The 17,522-nt window shown below is 48.6% G+C and overlaps 1 protein-coding gene across 2 annotated transcripts in view; it reads right to left on the bottom strand.

Annotated features, from left to right (window-relative positions):
- Positions 1–17,522, bottom strand: part of DOCK1 (dedicator of cytokinesis 1) — a 560,513-nt gene that overhangs the window by 51,531 nt on the left and 491,460 nt on the right. For both annotated transcript variants that reach the window (XM_061403980.1, XM_061403979.1), the window contains exon 38: positions 14,225–14,344. In XM_061403980.1, coding sequence (XP_061259964.1) covers positions 14,225–14,344 — 120 coding nt within the window. The remainder of the gene's footprint in view (positions 1–14,224; positions 14,345–17,522) is intronic.

Raw genomic sequence — 17,522 nt, 5'->3', positions numbered from 1 at the left:
TACCTAGCAAAAGTAATTGTTTTTTTAAAGAAACACAAGTGGAAAAAGAGAACGTTGCTCAGTCATGTCTAGCTCTTTGCAACCCACAGACTATAACCCGCCAGGCTCCTCTGTCCATGGAATTTTCCAGGAAAGAGTCCTGGAGTGGGTTGCCATTTCCTTCTCCAGGGTATCTTCCCAACCCAAGGGTCAAACCCACGCCTCCTGCATTGCAGACAGATTCTTTCCCATCTGAGCCACGCAGCACACGATGCAAGTCTTGAGTAAATATCCAACTCACTCAGGGGTCACATGGTTGTGCTCTTTGTCAGATTTTCTATAAACATATATTCCTCTCCCCCACCCCTGCATGTTTTAAAGCCTCCTGCGTTAAGGAGATCTGCTTCTACTTTTACTTGGCTAGGGCTCCACAGAGTGTGGGTCACTCATATTTCCCATGTGAATACCTTGGAAAATATTTCTGTGCCAGAGAGAAAACAGATTTCATATAACGGAGATTTAGATTATCTTGGTAGAAGAGTCGCTTTAACCTGTGTGATTGAACATCCTGCCCAGGCCCTGTTCTTAGACGTGCCATAGGTCGATGAGGGTCACCACGGCCGCAAATGAAAAAAGCACCCTATCAGTGCTCAGCTTCGTGTTCTGATTTGAAGTCCGGAATCCGTTTCATAGTGTCCTTGGCCTTGCAACATGGAGCACACCCTCCCCACTCCCCGTTTTCATCAGATGACCTCTGGCTATATTCTCTTGAGATGATCACCTTTTACTTCAGAACCTCTCCAAGTTTCATTTCTGCAAGTTTCATGAACAGAAAATCCTTTTTCTCCCTGATGAAACTTCTTCATTAGAACTGGCCACAGAGAGCATATTGGCAGTTGCTTTGACCAAACTGTGAGGTTGATGAGTGACCAGTCGGGCAGGGAGACAACACTGATCTCACCGAGTCAGGGAGTAGCAGCAGGTTCAAGGTGAGATGGCAGCCTGCACAACAGCCCCCTTAAGGAAAATACAGCCTGGCCGTGACCCACCAGGATACTGATGGGCAGCTCTGAGCGAAATCACTAACTAGCTGTGAGCCAATTGCCAGTCAAGATGTTTCATGGGATGCTTGGATTTCAGTCACTCTAAAACTCACCTAGTTTTCTGGATGGTTGTTGGGAAACGAGTCATATTCTAGCACCTTCTAATTTTCCAGGGTCCTGCACAGGTCTCTGACATGTAAAGGGATGTAGATTCAACACTGTGGGATTCCAGAGAACTGGTTTAGGGTCATCAGCAGCGAGGGGGCCAGGGTGACCCAGAAGTAGCCTTCCATCCTGGTGATTGAGGGCTTCACTGCAGGAGTGATTGAGTGAGCATCTCTTCCCAGTCCCCCGAGGATGAGGGGCTGGAGTCCTCAGGAAAGATGTGTCTCCATGGTAGCTCTGAAGGGTGTGGTCCAGCAGGGAGAGGGTCCTGCAAGTCCTCTCCTTTACAGAATGGAGACGCCTTGTGGGCTCCTCCCCTCTCTCTCAGCCTCTCCTTCTCTCCCTGAGCCACGCCCTATCCTGGGTCTTCTGCTGGTCTCCCTTGGTTTCCACTGATCTGAGCAAAAGCTGGACACTTTCTGAAGAAGTTTCTGAGGTCCAGCATCACCACCCCCACCCCTGCAATGGAGCCTTCTCACTGTGGACTACTCCAAAGCTGCCTGGTTTCACTTAATGACACCACGCTCTCTGACAGCACACACATCACTGCACCAGCCGCCTGAGAAAGGTGGCTGGATGGGCTGCCTGCCCTCCAGTAGGGCAAGACACACAGCGGGATCTGGGACTCGGGCCAGACTTAAGAAACCTTGATGGGAGGCTTCTCACACTGACTCGAAGATGAATCCTGCCTTCTGGGACTGTCACGTACTCAGGAATTACTGCTCCTCGAAAGCATGTTCCTCTTTGCCCCACAGCAAGTCTTTATTAATCTAAATGGAAAATGATTTGCTCAGTTTTAATGCCCCTGGGAGGAAAATAGGAAACGAACAGTTTTTTTTTTTTTTTTTAAAAAAACAAAGAGATTTTTTGCCTTTTTTTTTAATAAAGGACCTTTGTAGTTCTGCAAGCCCTTAGAAAGCCTAAACCAGGCATTGAAAGAGATAGTTGCGTTTTGCTTGGTGGTTTGATCAGGAGGAGAATGGACCCACTCTGCCACTCACCCCTCACTCTGCAGTGATTACTGGGCACCTGTGACAGGGGTGGGTTCAGAGAGCATAAGGAGGGGTACAGACAGTTCTTGGAGGAGGATTTGAGGAAGAAAAGAAACAGGCAGTAGCTGGAGAGGGGAGTTAGAATGATAGAGAACTTTTTTAAAAGATGGGGGAAATAATAGCATGGTTGTAGGCGAGTATGTGGGCTTCCGAGGTGGCGCTAGTGGTAAAGAACCTGCCAGCCAATGCAGGAGACGTGGGTTTGATCCCTGGGTCAGGAAGATCCCCTGGAGGAGGGCATGACAAGCCACTTCAGTATTTTTGCCTGGAGAATCTCACGGGTGGAGGACTCTGGTGGGCTACAGTCCACAGAGTTGCGAAGAGTCAGACACAACTGAAGCAACTTAGCAGGCGAGTACGTATTAGCCAGTAGGGAGGAAAACAGTGCGGCCAGTGGGAAGAAGACAGATGGGCCAGAGTGATGTCCTGGATGGGCCTGGGGGTCTGGGGCCTGGGGGGTGGGAGCAGCCTTGGACAGGAGCACAGACAGCCGTCCCTGGACCGGAGGGACTGATACAGACCCACGGCCAAGAGTGTGACCGGCCGAGTGGAGGCCAGAGATGTCCCACACAGCCTGGGGACCGCCAGCTAGAAAATCAATGACTTTGACCAAGAATTCCCATGTAAAGGAGAGGAGCCGAAACACTCAGAGCTGCCGGAGCTGCCTGGAAGGGAGTCAAACCTCCCCGGACTGATTGGAAGTTGCTCCCCTGTCAGCTCTGCAGCCACGGGAGGCTTGTGCTCAGGCCTCTGAGCCGTGCTGGGTACCCAGCTCCTCCGGGCATGCACACATCTGACACTGACCCCATATGAGAGACTCTGTGCAATCAGCTGACTTCAAGCCTCTGGAGCTGTCTCCTGCCTCTCCTAGTCCCCACTGCCCCCACATCCCGGGCCTGGACCCCTGCCCCACCCACGCCCACCGGGCTTCTGCCACTGTGAGCCCAAATCACTCCCTGAAAGGGGGACAGTAAAGGCAACCTTGCTTATGTGCTTAAAATCTCACTGGCTCCTTGGGTCTATGTGCGTGCATGCTTAGTCGCTTCAGTCATGTCCAGCTCTCTGCGACCCTGTGGACTATAGCCTGCCAGGCTCCTCTGTCCGTGGAGTTCTCCAGGCAAGAAAAGTGGAGTGGTTGCCATGCCCTCCTCCCGCGGGTCTTCCCGGCCCAGTGACTGAACCCGTGTCTTTTACGTCTCCCGCGTTGGCAGGCGGGCTCTTTACCACTAGTGCCACCTGGGAAGCCCGCTTCGTGACTATGGAGTAAGTCAAATCTTTAGGAGACATGCAAGGCCGTGGACAGACTGGCTCCCAAGTTCTCTGCATCTGTGTCTCCCAGGACCCCCTCCTCACCCCGCTGATAGACAGACTGGCTTCAGAAGCCCTGGCCTGGATCAATATGGTTCCCACTCTTTGGAATCCCTGCCCATCCCCCACTCTTCAGAATCCCAGCTCCTCCCAGCTATCACCTTGCAGGCTTCATCTCTTTCTCCAAGACCCAACTTGTGATGTGTGCTAAGTAGCTTCAGTCATGTCTGACTGCCAGGCTTCTCTGTCCATGGGGTTCTCCAGGCAAGAATACTGGAGTGGGTTGTCATACCCTCCTCCAGGAGGTCTTTCCAACCCAGGAATCGAATCTGCATCTCCTGTGACTCCTGCATTGTAGGTGGATTATTTACCACTGGGCCACCAGGGAAGCTCAAGACATGGTTTACAAATCACCTTCTAATGAAGTCTGCCCTTTCTCCTCAGGAGGGCGAATCATTCCCATACCTGTTAGGTTGGTAGACTCTGAACCCGCAGTGCAACAGTCAGAGGGCGGGTTTTGCTATTTGCCTGCTCATCCATTAGCCTTGGTTCTAGACTTCTCAGCTCGAGGCAGGCCTTTGGCCTCCCCAAGTTCAGGCAGGCAGGTGGCACCTGACACCCAGGAGACTGGGTTGCAGAAACACAAGTGAGGGGTCGTGCAGGGTGGGGAGATGGGGGGAGCAGGGTTGATACCAAGTCCAAACTTCGATTTTCTCTGTGCTGATCACAAACGGTTCTTTTCTGGGAGCCCAGTCATAATTAACACACGATCTCTATGCTCACTCCAGCCAGATTCTTGCTAATTGAACAGATTCTGGCAAATATCAGGATTTCCAAAAATTCTGGAAATGCTGAGACTATACCAAGAAAGAGGGTGATGGGATGCTCGTACCTGTAATTCCTCTGACTGACAACTGTGCTTTCAAAAAGGAAACTCAGAGGGTGAGAAAATGTCAGCCCCAATACTCAGAAAAGCAACCCAGCCATTTCACTAAAAGTGGAAACTTGCTTCCAAACCCCTATTTTTAGTTCACGGGATGATGTAGGATGCCGCCTTTTTTTTTTTTTGACTTGGGCACAAGGCAAAGTGCAAACTTCGTCAAGGCGAGGTTATTTTAAGGGAAGAGAAGACAGAGCTCCAGTTGAAAATAGTCCCAGAGCTTCAGACACCACGTGGGCCGTCAGCCACGAGCCCCCTTTGCCAATGCCAGGCTGGTTCCCGGTTTTTGAGGTGGTGAACATCAGGTTCACCGCCTCCCTCACTCTGACTCCATTTCCCTGAGAGCAGGGCTTCTATTTTCAACGCGCCCTCCATAGAGAAGCCTGGTAATTTTCAGTGAAGTACTTGGATTAAGAGCTTTATTGAAAATTACTAGGCCTCAACCACACACAATAGGACAGACAACTCAGAGCATCTTCGGAACAGAATGCTCAAATGCCGCGATGATATCTGGCGGCGGGCTTTCCGGAGGGGCTCAAACGGGTGGTGAAACGAGAACAGAAAAGGAGTGAGGGCTAATTATCAGCCCGGGAAGGAATAAGGGCAGAAGAATGAAACGGAAAACAGATGGAAATGACATTTCTTTCTTTTTTTTTTTTTGGTGAGAAAGAAAAAGATGAAAAGACCAAGAGCTGGGCTGAAGGGCATTCAAAACTTTTAAACGGTGGAAAAGCAAAAATAAAAGAGTGATTTTTGTGCAGAAGAAATACAGAAAGATAACAGAGCCTAATTCAAAAGCTGGAGGGTCCAATATAATGGAGCAGAAAATCCATTCAGCGTTGCTGCTTTCTGAGCACAGAGCTGGAGAGACTTGGAATATAATCCGACCCCAGTCCTGTGCTGGTGCCCTGGACTTTCCCCGCAGATGCTGGTGTCCGATGTCTGAGAGGTCCGACGGGCACCAGCTCCTTTAAGGGCCTGTGAGCACAGTTCCCAGGACACAAATCTGCACTGGATTCTGTAAATCCCTCCTCCCCCTAGGAAGCTGAATGTTGAAAACAGTCACTGAAAATGAGCTCTAGGATGAGTAAGGTTCCCCCCTACTAAGGACAGAGTGAAGGTTTCCTTAACCACCTAAGGGGACAGCCTGTATCAATGGTGCGATGCCCCAGTCACAGCTTTGCCAGGTTCAGATACCATTTATTCTACAATTGCGTGGTCCCCAGCCATTTCTAGGCTTCAAGTTCAACTGTAGTATGAAGGCCTCTCGCCTGAATTATTGTTTTTTGCAGCTGCTAAGTTGTGTCCAACTTTTTTGCAACCCCATGGACTGTAGCCCACCAGGCTCCTCTGTCCATGGGATTTTCCAGGCAGGAATACTGGAGTGGGTTGCCATTTCCTTCTCCAGGGGATCTTCCTGACCCAGGGATGGAACCTACATCTCCTGAATTGGCAGATTCTTTAACCACTGAGCTGAATATATGGTTTTAAACCAGAATTGCAATTTTAACAGGTGTAAAATCAAACCAAAGAAATTCTTGTGTTTTCAGTATAATGCAGGAGAAAATTCAAATGTGGCTCTTGAATCAGCAATGAAGTCAATGTCTATTTCTTTTAGATTTATTTCAGTTTTTCAAATATTCATTTAGGGTAAGGAATATATCTCAACAGGCACGTGAGCAATGCCGCTGCCAGTGAGGACCCCAAACGGAGGGGCAGGCAAGCATCGATTTTCCAACAGTCCGTGGATGGAAGCACTAGCAGAAACCGTCCCCAACAGTAGCAAAGTCTGGCTCAGGGCAGAACCATCCAACGGAACATTGGCCAAGACACACATGCAGTTTTAGATTTTCTAGTAGCCACATTTTAAAAAGTGGCCTTCATTTTAGTAATATTCACTATAGCTGGAATATTGCCATTTCAACACGTAATCAAAAACACAAAATTCATGAGATATTTGACAGGCTGCCGTAACAAAGTACTCAGGTGGCATGTGTGGTAAAGAACCCGCCTACCAGTGCAGGAGATGTCAGAGACGTGGATTCGATCCCTGGGTCGGAAAGATCCCCTGCAGGAGGGGATGGCAACCCACTCCAGTATTCTTGCATGGAGAATTCCATGGACACAGGAGCCTGGTGGGCTACGGCCCATAGATTTGCAGCAAAGAGTAGGACACGACTTAGCACATACTCATACACACACACATATACACACACGATAAAGATCGGGTGCCTTAAACATATTATTTCCTTCCTGTTATGGGGCCTAGAAACCGAAATCAAGTTGTCAGAAGGCTGGTTTCCTCTGAAGCCTCTCTCTTCAGCTTGTAAAGCAAATCCTCAGCCGTATTTTCACAGGGTCCTTGCTCGGTGTGTCTGTGTCCAGATCGCCTCTTCTATAAGGAGATCAGCCATCCTGGGATCAGAACCCACCTCCAACACAGTCATATTCTGAGGTAGGAAGGTCAGGGCTCCTGCACATGAATTTCCATGGGACACAGTTCAGCTCCTAACAGCATCCTTTTCTCATGCTGAGCCTTAGGATCCAGTGCATGTTGCATATTTCAAGTGTTAATGGCTGCTTGGCGCCTGTGACTCTCACAGCTGACAGCTCAGGTCAGGGTCCCCCATTGTAGGAGAGCTGGCTCCCTGGGGCGCCTCGGCCGGGAGGGTCCCTTCCTTCCAGTTTCTGTGGGTTGAATCACTTGCCACCTATTACCCATTTTGAGATATTTTTCCCCCAAGAATCGGCAGATAAATGGATAAGGAAGATGTGGTATGTAAACCCGATGGAATAGTGCTCAGCCATAAAAAAAGGATGAAATAACGCCCTCTGCAGCAACATGGATGGTCCCAGAGATGATCATGCTAAGTGAAGTCAGATAAGGACAAATGTCATATGATATCACTTATATGGTGGAATCTAAAATATGTTACAAATGAACTTATTTACACAACAGAAACAGACGCACAGACATAGAAAACAAAGTTATGTTTACCAAAGGGGATGGGAGGGGTTGAGAACAGATAAATTAGGAGTTTGGGACTGACAGATACACACCATTATATATCTAGTACATAACCAATCACTCCAGTACTTTTGCCTGGAAAGTCCCATGGACGGAGGAGCCTGGTGGGCTGCAGTCCATGGGGTCGCTAGAGTCGGACACGACTGAGCGACTGCACTTTCACTTTTCACTTTCATGCATTGGAGAAAGAAATGGCAACCCACTCCAGTGTTCTTGCCTGGAGAATCCCAGGGACGGGGAAGCCTGGTGGGCTGCCGTCTACGGGGTCGCACAGAGTCGGACATGACTGAATCGACTTAGCAGCAGCAGCAGCAGCAGATAACCAACAGAGACCTACTGTACAGCACAGAAAGCTCTACGAAGTATTTTGTAATAGCCTAAATTGTAAAAGAATCTAAAAAAGAATATGTGTGTGTGTGTGTGTGTGTGTAACTGAATCGCTTTGCTTAACCTGAAACTAACTCAACATTGCAAATTATCTGTATTTCAATAAAAATGTTAAAAAAAAAAAAAAGAATTTCAGTCTGGATGTGCAGAACAGAAACGTAGGCATCCAGTCCTTCCCGATGTCAAGTTCTTCATCTGTAGCAATGACCTCAGCCACTGTCTTATTCCAGAAAAGTCACGGAGGGTGTTATTTCTCAAATCATCACATATACCCATACCTGGCAGGTATAATACGATCATGTCTTGCTCTTATTTCTTAAATGAATGTGTCTGGCAGGAAATGCTGAACTTTATCTTCTGCTGTGACCTCCCGTTGCCCAGACTTCTTGCCTGCTGGGATTTCGGGCATCATGGCCACTGGTTCTCTGGTGCTCCTTTTCCCTCACCGCCCAGCCGGGACATGTTGTTCCCAACCCCTCCCTAACCCGAGAAAGAAACTCCATATGGAGGAACTGGGCTCAAGGCCCATTACCAGGTTCTGAAGATTGCTCTGTTTTCACATGTCCAGTTGCGGGAAGTGTGCAATTGAGGGATTAGAGTGAATGCTGCCTTTTCTGGAACATACACATACTTAGGTAATTTCCCTGTGCCTTGAGAGCCCTTGGTTAGAACCCCGGCTCACCCGTCTGATTAAGTGTCCTGGCGATCTACCCGCTTTACCTGGTATATGGAGGTGCTGCTACACGGCTCCCCCCATGCGTACTTCCCCACCCGCCGAGGCTCACGTGATTTGCTTTAGTCAATGGCATGAGCACTAGGACTTCCCTGATGGCCCAGTGGCTAAGACTCTGCTCCCAATGCAGGGGGCCCAGGCTGGATCCCTGTTCAGGGGGCTAGATCCCACCCGCTGCAACCAAGTTCACACGCCACAACCAGAGATCCCGTGTGCTGCAGCTGAGACCTGGCACAGCCAAACGACAAAAAACAAAGAACACGAGAGCACGGCACGTGGGTCTTTTCTGAGCTAAGCCTGCAGGGGCCAGGCAGGGACTCACTGTCCCTTTGAGGCTGCGCTCACCTGCGTCCCCAGAAGTGAGGACAGGCAGGCAGCATGAGTGAACCACCTGGGCTGGGTAGCATCACTGAGACATCAAGAGGTTGAGGCCCCAGCCGATTCCAGCCCATCCCAACTGATAGAGAAGATGGATGACTGCAACTTCCTCCTGTTCTTTTGTTCCCAGGAAATTGAATGCTTGTTGATGCTAAAATGATTTTATTTTTTTGCTTCGGAGCTCATCATCCAGGTACTTCAAATTTTGTTTGATGAAATCTTCTCCCTCACCTGCACTCACCCTCATGTTAGCTTCACATGGATGAGTAAATGTTTTTTTAAAAATATTCTCCTGGAGAAGTTATGGGTATTCAAAAGTGACTTTTCAATCGCTTTTGCCAACACAACCCTAACAGCTGCCATGAAGACAATTCTCCTAAACTTTGATGAACAAGTTGAATCAAGTTAACCTTCCCGACTCCAGGTAAGCCAAATGCTCACTTTACCAGAACCATCTTTCTGTCTCCTCCAAAACACAGGAGCATGTGAGGACATTCCTTCAGCCCCTCCCTTTTGGCCAAGAATGCTTTATCACTTGAACTGGCTTTTTCCAAAACCAGGATTTCTCAGCCTGGGTACTACTGACATTCTGGGCTGGATGATTCTGCACCCAGGGAGCTGCCTGCCTTCCACGGTGTCCAGCAGTGTCCCTGACCTTGACCCACTTGATGTCAGTCTCATCCACCCCCCGCCTCAGGAGTGTCTACCTGAAAGGTCTCCTGAGGGTCTGGGTTCAGAGCCACTGTTCTCGGCTGAACGTGCTCATTTTTCCCTCCACATGAAGCTGGGCTGTGCTGTGCTTAGTCGCTCAGCTGTGTCCGACTCTTTGCAACCCCATGGATGGTAGCCCACCCTTTCCCTTTTGGTAGCCCCTAAGTCTGCTTCCTATGGTTGTGGGTCTATTATATTATTTTATCGATATTGTTATTAACAATAATATTAAACATCATATTCAATTGGAAGTACAGTGGTACCTTCCTTCCTGCGTTGCCATGGAGACTCATAATGCCCAGGCAGCATCCAGCACAGTGCTTGGCCCGGGGTGACCACTGTGCTGTGCTCAGTCCCTCAGGCGTGCCCGACTCTGCGACCCCATGGACTGCAGCCCGCCAGGCTCCTCTGTCCATGGGGATTCTCCAGGTAAGCATACTGGAGTGGGTTGCCACGCCCTCCTCCAGGGGATCTTCCCAACCCAGGAATCAAACCAGGGTCTCCTGCATGGCAGGTGGATTCTTTACCAGTTGAGCTCCCAGAAAAGCCCCCAATATGAGGCTACACTGGCTTAAAACAAAAGCAAACTCACTTGCCTCCTCAATGTATTATTTACTGAAGGCCAACTGTCTTACCGGCCATGACCATCCCGCATCTGCCAGAAATCATCCTTAAATGCCGAGTATTCACTCATTTGTTCATTCATTTATTCTCTCATTGATTTCTTTGTCCATCTAACAAATGCCCCCGGCATTACAGGCCTAGCTCGGTCTCAGAGTTATATTAATGTGCAGGATTAATATGTGTGGTCTCTGTCTTCTTGGGCTCACAGTCTATTGGGAGACTCACTAAAGAAATCTTATGTGCAAATTATTGTTCAGCTGCTAGGTCCTGTCGGCCTCTTTATGACCCCAGGGGCTGTAGCATGCCACGCTTCCCTGTTATTCACTGTCTCCTGTAGTTTGCTCAGATTCGTGTCCACCAAGTCAGTGAAGCCATCCAATAATCTCATCCTCTGTCACCCCCTTCTCCGGCCTTCAATCTTTCCCAGCATCAGAGTCTTTTCCAATGAGTTGGCTCTTCACATCAGGTGGCCAAAGTATCGGAGCTTCAGCTTCAGCCACAGTCCTTCTAATGAACATTCAGGGTTGATTTCCCTTAGGACTGGCTGGTATCCCATCTATCATTGCAAATCGTGGTGAGTGCTATACAGGAACAGAAGGGGGCATGATGGGCGTTGGAGCAGAGGTGACATTAAGCGGAGATGGGACGAAATGACCAAAGGCAGGGGCAGCAGAGGCCTGCTGGGCAGAGGCAGGAAAGTCTACAACGGCTGAGGCCCCAGAAGCTGGGGTGCAGCCAGAAGATGCAGAGTGAGGGGATGAGGAGAGCTGAGATGCGATTGGAGACGTCAGTGCTGGCAGAGAACGTGAGAGCCCCAAGGGGCCATCAGTAGAGACGCACCTTCCTTCAGCCCCAGTGGCCTCTGGCCCTCAGGCTTCCTAGGCCTCTGCAGGGTCCCACCTCCTGTTCTGCCCGCTCCATAGCACCTGACCACCCTCCATCTCTAGAACACTGTAAGCCAGAAAGCCACTGGGGAAATGAACGGATCCACATTTTTTTAGTAGTTTGTTGAAAAACTGCATTTCTCTGGCTAAGCTAATACAATTTTAATAATTGGCTTTAACTGTGAAAGCATCTCATTTCTACAAAGAAATATATTCTGCTTCTCTACAGGACCAAGTATAATTCACCGACCATTTCCAAGTGGCCTCTGGTCAGTCCCCATGCTATTCTGAATATTTTAACTTCCATCCTGTATCAAGGACAGAGGGGAACAAGTAAAACACACGTGATCATTTTAAAAGGGTGTGGTTTATGTTGACAGCCACAGACAGAGCAGCTGTCATCCTTTTCTGATACAGGTGCTGCTGGGGGTTAGAACTGTGTCCCCTCAAAGGACATGCTGAGTCTCAACCCCTGGGATCTTTGAACCTGACTTTACATGGAAAAAGGGTCTCTGGATGTAATCAAATTAAGATGCAGTCATACTGGATCGCATGGGCCTTAAATCCAAACCGATGTTCTTAGAAGAACATATGGAGACACATAGAGGGAAAACTCCCTGTGAATAAGAAGCCAGCAATTGAGTGATACATCTACGAGCCAAGGACTGCTGGCGTCACCAGAAACCAAGAGGGAGGCAGGGAGCAGATTCACCCCTTGCACTGTCCTCTCTTGGAGAGCACGGCCCTGCCAACACCCAGCTGCAGCTCTGTAGCTTCCAGAACAGCAAGAGCATAGAGTCCTGAGGTTTAAAGGTGCCCAGAGGGCAGGACTATGTTACCATAGTCCTAAGAAATGAATATAAGTACCTTCATGGAATTCCCTGTTCACTTGTCTCAAAGTGTTAAAAAAAAAATAAAGCAGGTATCTAAGACGAGTTAAAGGGGTTTCTCTGGTGGCTCAGATGGTAAAGAATCTGTCTGCAACGCAGGAGACCTGGGTTCAATGCCTGGGTTGGGAAGATCCCCTGGAAAAGGAAATGGCAATCCATCCAGTATTCTTGCCTAGGACATCCCATGGATGGAGGAGCCTGGTGGGCTACAGTCCATGGGGTCACAAAGAATCGGAAACGACTCAGCCACTAAGATGAGTTATGAGTCCTGATAGCACAGAATCAACTTAGAAGTTGCTTTGGGGAAGATTTTATACCCTGAGGAAACCAAAATTGAAAAAAGACACGTGTATCCCATTGTTCCGGAGAAGGCGATGGCACCCCGCTCCAGTACTCTTGCCTGGAAAACCCCATGGACAGAGGAGCCTGGTAGGCTGCAGTCAATGGGGTCTCGAAGAGTCGGACACAACTGAGTGACTTCACTTTCACTTTTCACGCATTGGAGAAGGAAATGGCAACCCACTCCAGTGTTCTTGCCTGGAGAATCCCAGGGACGGGGGAGCCTGGTGGGCTGCTGTCTCTGGGGTTGCACAGAGTCGGACACGACTGAAGCGACTTAGCAGCAGCAGCAGCAGCAGCATCCCATTGTTCATTGCAGCACCATTTACAATAGCTAGAACATGGATGCAACCTAGATGTCCATCGACAGATGAATGGATAAAGAAGCAGTGGTACATATACATGATGGAATATTACTCTGCCATAAAAAGGAATGCATTTGAGTCAGTTCTGATGAGGTGGATGAACTTAGAATCTATTATACAGAGTGAAGTGAGTCAGAAAAAGAAAGATAAATATCGTATTCTAACACATATATATGGAATCTAGAAAAATGGTACTGAAGAATTTATTTACAGGGCAGCAATGGAGAAACAGACATAGAGAATAGACTTATGGACATGGGAAGACGGGAAGAGAGTGTGAGCTGTATGGAGAGAGTAACAAGGAAACTTACATTACCATGTGTAAAATAGATAGCCAACGGGAATTTGCTGTATGGCTCAGGAAACTCAAAGAGGGGCTCTGTATCAATCTAGAGGGGTGGGATGGGGTGGGAGATGGGAGGGAGCTTCAAAAGGGAGGGGATATACATATACCTATGGCTGATTCATGTTGAGGTTTGACAGAAAACAATAAAATTCTGTAAAGCAATTATCCTTCAATAAAAAAAAAAAAACCCAAACTTCTGAACTGAAGGCACCCACCACTCCCAGCCTTTTTTTCCCCCTTAAAGTGTCTGCTAATTAATTAATTAATTTCTTGGCTGCAGCACAAGGGATCTTAGTTCCCCAACCAGGGCTTGAACCTGCACTCCCTGCATTGAAAGTGCCAGGAAGACCTAAGGAGCCTCCCACCTTTTTAAAAATAGCTACTAGTGATCTGAATCACATGAACTACAGTGATGAGATCTATTGCTGTCTGATTAAAATGATGGCAGGTTTCCATTTAGTAGAGGTCAACGGTTAAATAATTTTGTTTGAGACAATTAACAGAGAGGCCATCAACGAGAGCAGCATTGGTCTTGCCACGGGATTAATGTTTCAGTGACAACAGAAAAACTCAAACTGTCAAAGGAATGCATTAGCTGTAACACAGCCAGTGCGCATGTGCTCAGTCGCGACCGACTCTTTGTGACCCTGTGAATCATTAGCCCACCAGGCTCCTCTGTGCATGGGAGTCTCCAGGCAAGAATACACAAGTGAGTTGCCACTTGCCCTGGGTTCTTTACCCAGTAGCGCCCCCTGGGAGGCCCAAATTCCCCCACATCAGAGTCCTCTGCAAGGACTATAAAAATCCTCGTGCTCAGTCGTGACTTTCAGCAGAGCATCTATAAAAGGGTGATTGATTTTTTTTTTTTTTTTTGGTAGGATTTCTACTTAGAAGCACTGGCTGGAGGGCCATGCACAAAGCCTTCAGATACACAATCTGCAACAAATCTCTGGTTCCACAAACACCATGTGTTAAAAAAAATGTGTTTACAACATGGCAGGAAGGTGCACAGAAAAAAGAAAACAACAGAAAAGCTGCATTTTTTTTTTTACCTTGCCTTTGTCGAAGTAGTGGATGATCTCCTGGTAGAGCCGCTCCTTCAGCTGCCCCTGGGTCGTCGCCTGGTACCCGTCCCGCTGGGTGAGGTGGGCCGCGCACACGTCCTCCGACCACTGAGGCAAAAGCAAAGCGTGAGTGGTGCTTGGGGAGGCCCGGCCCCTGCGACCTTTCCCTCCCCTGGACTCAGACTGCACAGGAAGCCCTGAATTCAGGGCAGTGTTCCAGCCATGATTCCGGGGACCGCTGGAGCGGCTCTCATCAGACTTTCAGGCCTGGAATTGAGGACAGAACCTCTGTGCAGAGGCCTCAAGATGAGAAAACACGCGAGGAAGGCAAAACTGGTCGAGATTCACACAGAAGAGAAACCCAGCAGGTTCTGGAACTGTCAGCTTGCCGATGAAACCTGGGAACCTTCCAGATGAATGAGGCCCTGGGTGATTTGTGGCTGCCTCAAGTGGGGCTTCCCTGGGTACTGGCCTGGCTCCTGTGCTGCTAAGTTTTTTAATCAACAGCAGAAGGCACGTGGATCCCAATGAGTCAGGGCTCAGCTGGTGTTTGCAGATGTAACAGAGGACTTAGGGTACCAAGGAAGGATGCACAGAGGTCTCAGCAAGGAGCGGAGGTGAAGGCGAGGTCATTTAACACCTAAATTCCTGAACTTATGCTCAACAAATCCATGGCGCTGAATGTAAAGTTCAGTAAACTTCACCATTTGGTGGGGACCTACTATGCGCAAGACATGGGCTTCCCGAGTGGCTCAGCAGTAAAAAATCCTCCTGCCAATGCAGGGGATACAAGTTTGATCCCTGGGTTGGAAAGATCCCCTGGAGGAGGAAATAGCAACCCACTGCAGTATTCTTGCCTGAAGAATCCCACCATGGACAGAGGAGCCTGGCAAGCTATAGTCCACAGGGTGGTGAAGAGTTAGGCACAGAACAGCAGTGTGCAAGGCTCCAGGTCACGGGTGAGCGCCATTACAGACGACAGTGGTGTGGTACACAATCAAAGTGCAAAAGAAAGTGTGAGTTGCTCAGTCGTGTCCAACTCTGTGCGACCCCATGGACTGTAGCCCGCCAGGCTCCACTGTCCATGGGATTCTCCAGGCAAGAATGTTGGAGTGGGTTGCCTTTCCCTTCTCCAGGAGATGTTCCCAACCCAGGGATTGAACCTGTGTCTCCTGCATCTCCTGCGTTGCAGGCAGATTCTTTACTATCTGAACCACCAGGAGTAAGTCTGCAGGAAACATCTCATGGTCATTATGGGCTTCCCTGATAGCCTAGTTGGTAAAGAATCCGCCTGCAATGCAGGAGACCCCAGTTTGATCCCTGGGTTGGGAAGATGCCATGGAGAAGGGAAGGACTACCCACTCCGGTGTTCAGGCCTAGAGAATTCCATGGACTGTATAGTCCATGGGGTCACAAAGAGTTGGACACAACTGAGTGACTTTCACTTTCACTTTCTAAGGGCAGGAGGAAGGACAAGAGGTCTGGGGAGGCTCCCTGGAGTAAGGAATCAGGATGGGCTTGCTCATTGGTTAGACTCAGGAGGTGACGTCTGAACTGGTCTTATGAGAAGACATGGGGGATTCTGCCAAGAAAGCAGCAGCTTGCAGGCTGCCTGGACCACAATTGGGATAGAGTACCCCACCAGTTGGGGGGCACCGGATTCAGGGTTGCTAAGGCCACATATGGAGCAATGGGACGAGCCATGGGGCCACATTTTAGGCGGCATGACAAATGGACAGGAACCACGGGGGCAGGGGGAAAGGCCCGAGGGACAGGCATGCAAAAATGGTGAGGCGAGGCCCGGGAGCACGCTGGGCTCCCTAAGAGGCTGGCTCTCACAGCACATACTGCCCCTACCTTCCGGAAGCCAGAGGGGCTCCGGAGCACCCCAGGAGTGCCCCAGGCTGGACCCCAGGGCTCCAAGGGACAGGGTGCAGAGCATGGGGCCAGAAGGGCTCCCCAGGTCCCGGGGTGTCAAGTAAGAATGAGAAGCCTTTAGGCTACTGCAGTGTTTTCTGTCTTCAAATGAGACATGTATAACCCAACCACAACCCAGAGTTACAAACTCCGCTGAGTGTGGCATTTTCACCACATGGCCAGATTTCGACTTTTCTGAGGGGTGGAAGAATTGCACATGATTCTGAACTGTAACTACAATAAGATAACTAAGAAAGTTCAGAGGCCATATAACTTCCTTGGAGTTTAAAATCGCCTAAAAAAATTTAAACACCAAAAGGAGTTATGCTGTATACTCCCCCTTAAACATAAAGATGAAATAACTTCATTGCTAAAGGCTAAAGGCTGATGTTTTTATTGCCTTTTTTTTAAAATAGCCTTAACCAAAATAGAAGATCCTATTTGAGGATTTTTACTTCATGAACAAGACTATATCAATCATGGTGAATAATTTTCATAAAGATACAAGTAACGTTCTTTAGTGTGCTGATTAACCAGCATGAATTCACATTTACTGCAATATCAAAACATATTTAGGAAAAATTGCAAAATGTAATGATGTAAAAGATATGGAGAGCAATTATGTGTATTTAACTGGAAAATTCAAAACCCCAGTGAAAAAGATAATGGAAATGGGCCAACTGATTTGGTTTGTGAAACATCCTTGTACCGTGTGTGGAAAACCCGACTGTGCTCAATAAATGTAATTATTAAATAAATGATACTTTGCACACACATATACATTCACACACCACAGAAAAGTTTATGTACGATGAGAGAGAGCAAGGGTGCCCAAGCAGCTTGTCAACCCCTTTTTAATTTCCCTGGTGTAAAGGAAATATTTCTGTAGTTTCAAAATGGCCTTGTTACTAAAATTTGGGTTTCTAACAAATGAAAGCCGTCAGAATTCAAAGTGGGACAGCTCGTGTGCAGTGGCCCAGCTGGAATTCCTAGCTTCAGAAACGACGTTCCCTGCAGAGTTTTATGTGGTGCAAAACCACAGGGCTACCACGGATGACTAGAGATGAGGTTCAGACCAAAGCGAGTCTTACTGCGCTTGGTTTGGAATCGACTCTTCGTTTTCAGGTGGAGGTAAATCTCCACACTCCAGCTTCTTTTTATACGTGTCGCGCAAGCGACTGGAGAGCTCAGGACTGGACCAGGGGCTGGGAGATTCTTGCTGGAGGTTCGCTGCCTGACTTGGCCTCTGCCTTGCTCCTCTCATCATCCAACAGGCACTGAGCATCTTTAGCACAATCTCAGCCGGTTTCCTTCCATTCAGGCTTGTCTGGTGGCTCAGACGGTAAGAGGGGGAACTGGCTTGAGTTTA

This window comes from Bos javanicus, chromosome 26 (assembly GCF_032452875.1).
Source record: "Bos javanicus breed banteng chromosome 26, ARS-OSU_banteng_1.0, whole genome shotgun sequence".
Classification (NCBI taxonomy): Eukaryota; Metazoa; Chordata; class Mammalia; order Artiodactyla; family Bovidae; genus Bos; species Bos javanicus.
This window is presented reverse-complemented; position numbering and strand designations above follow the sequence as displayed.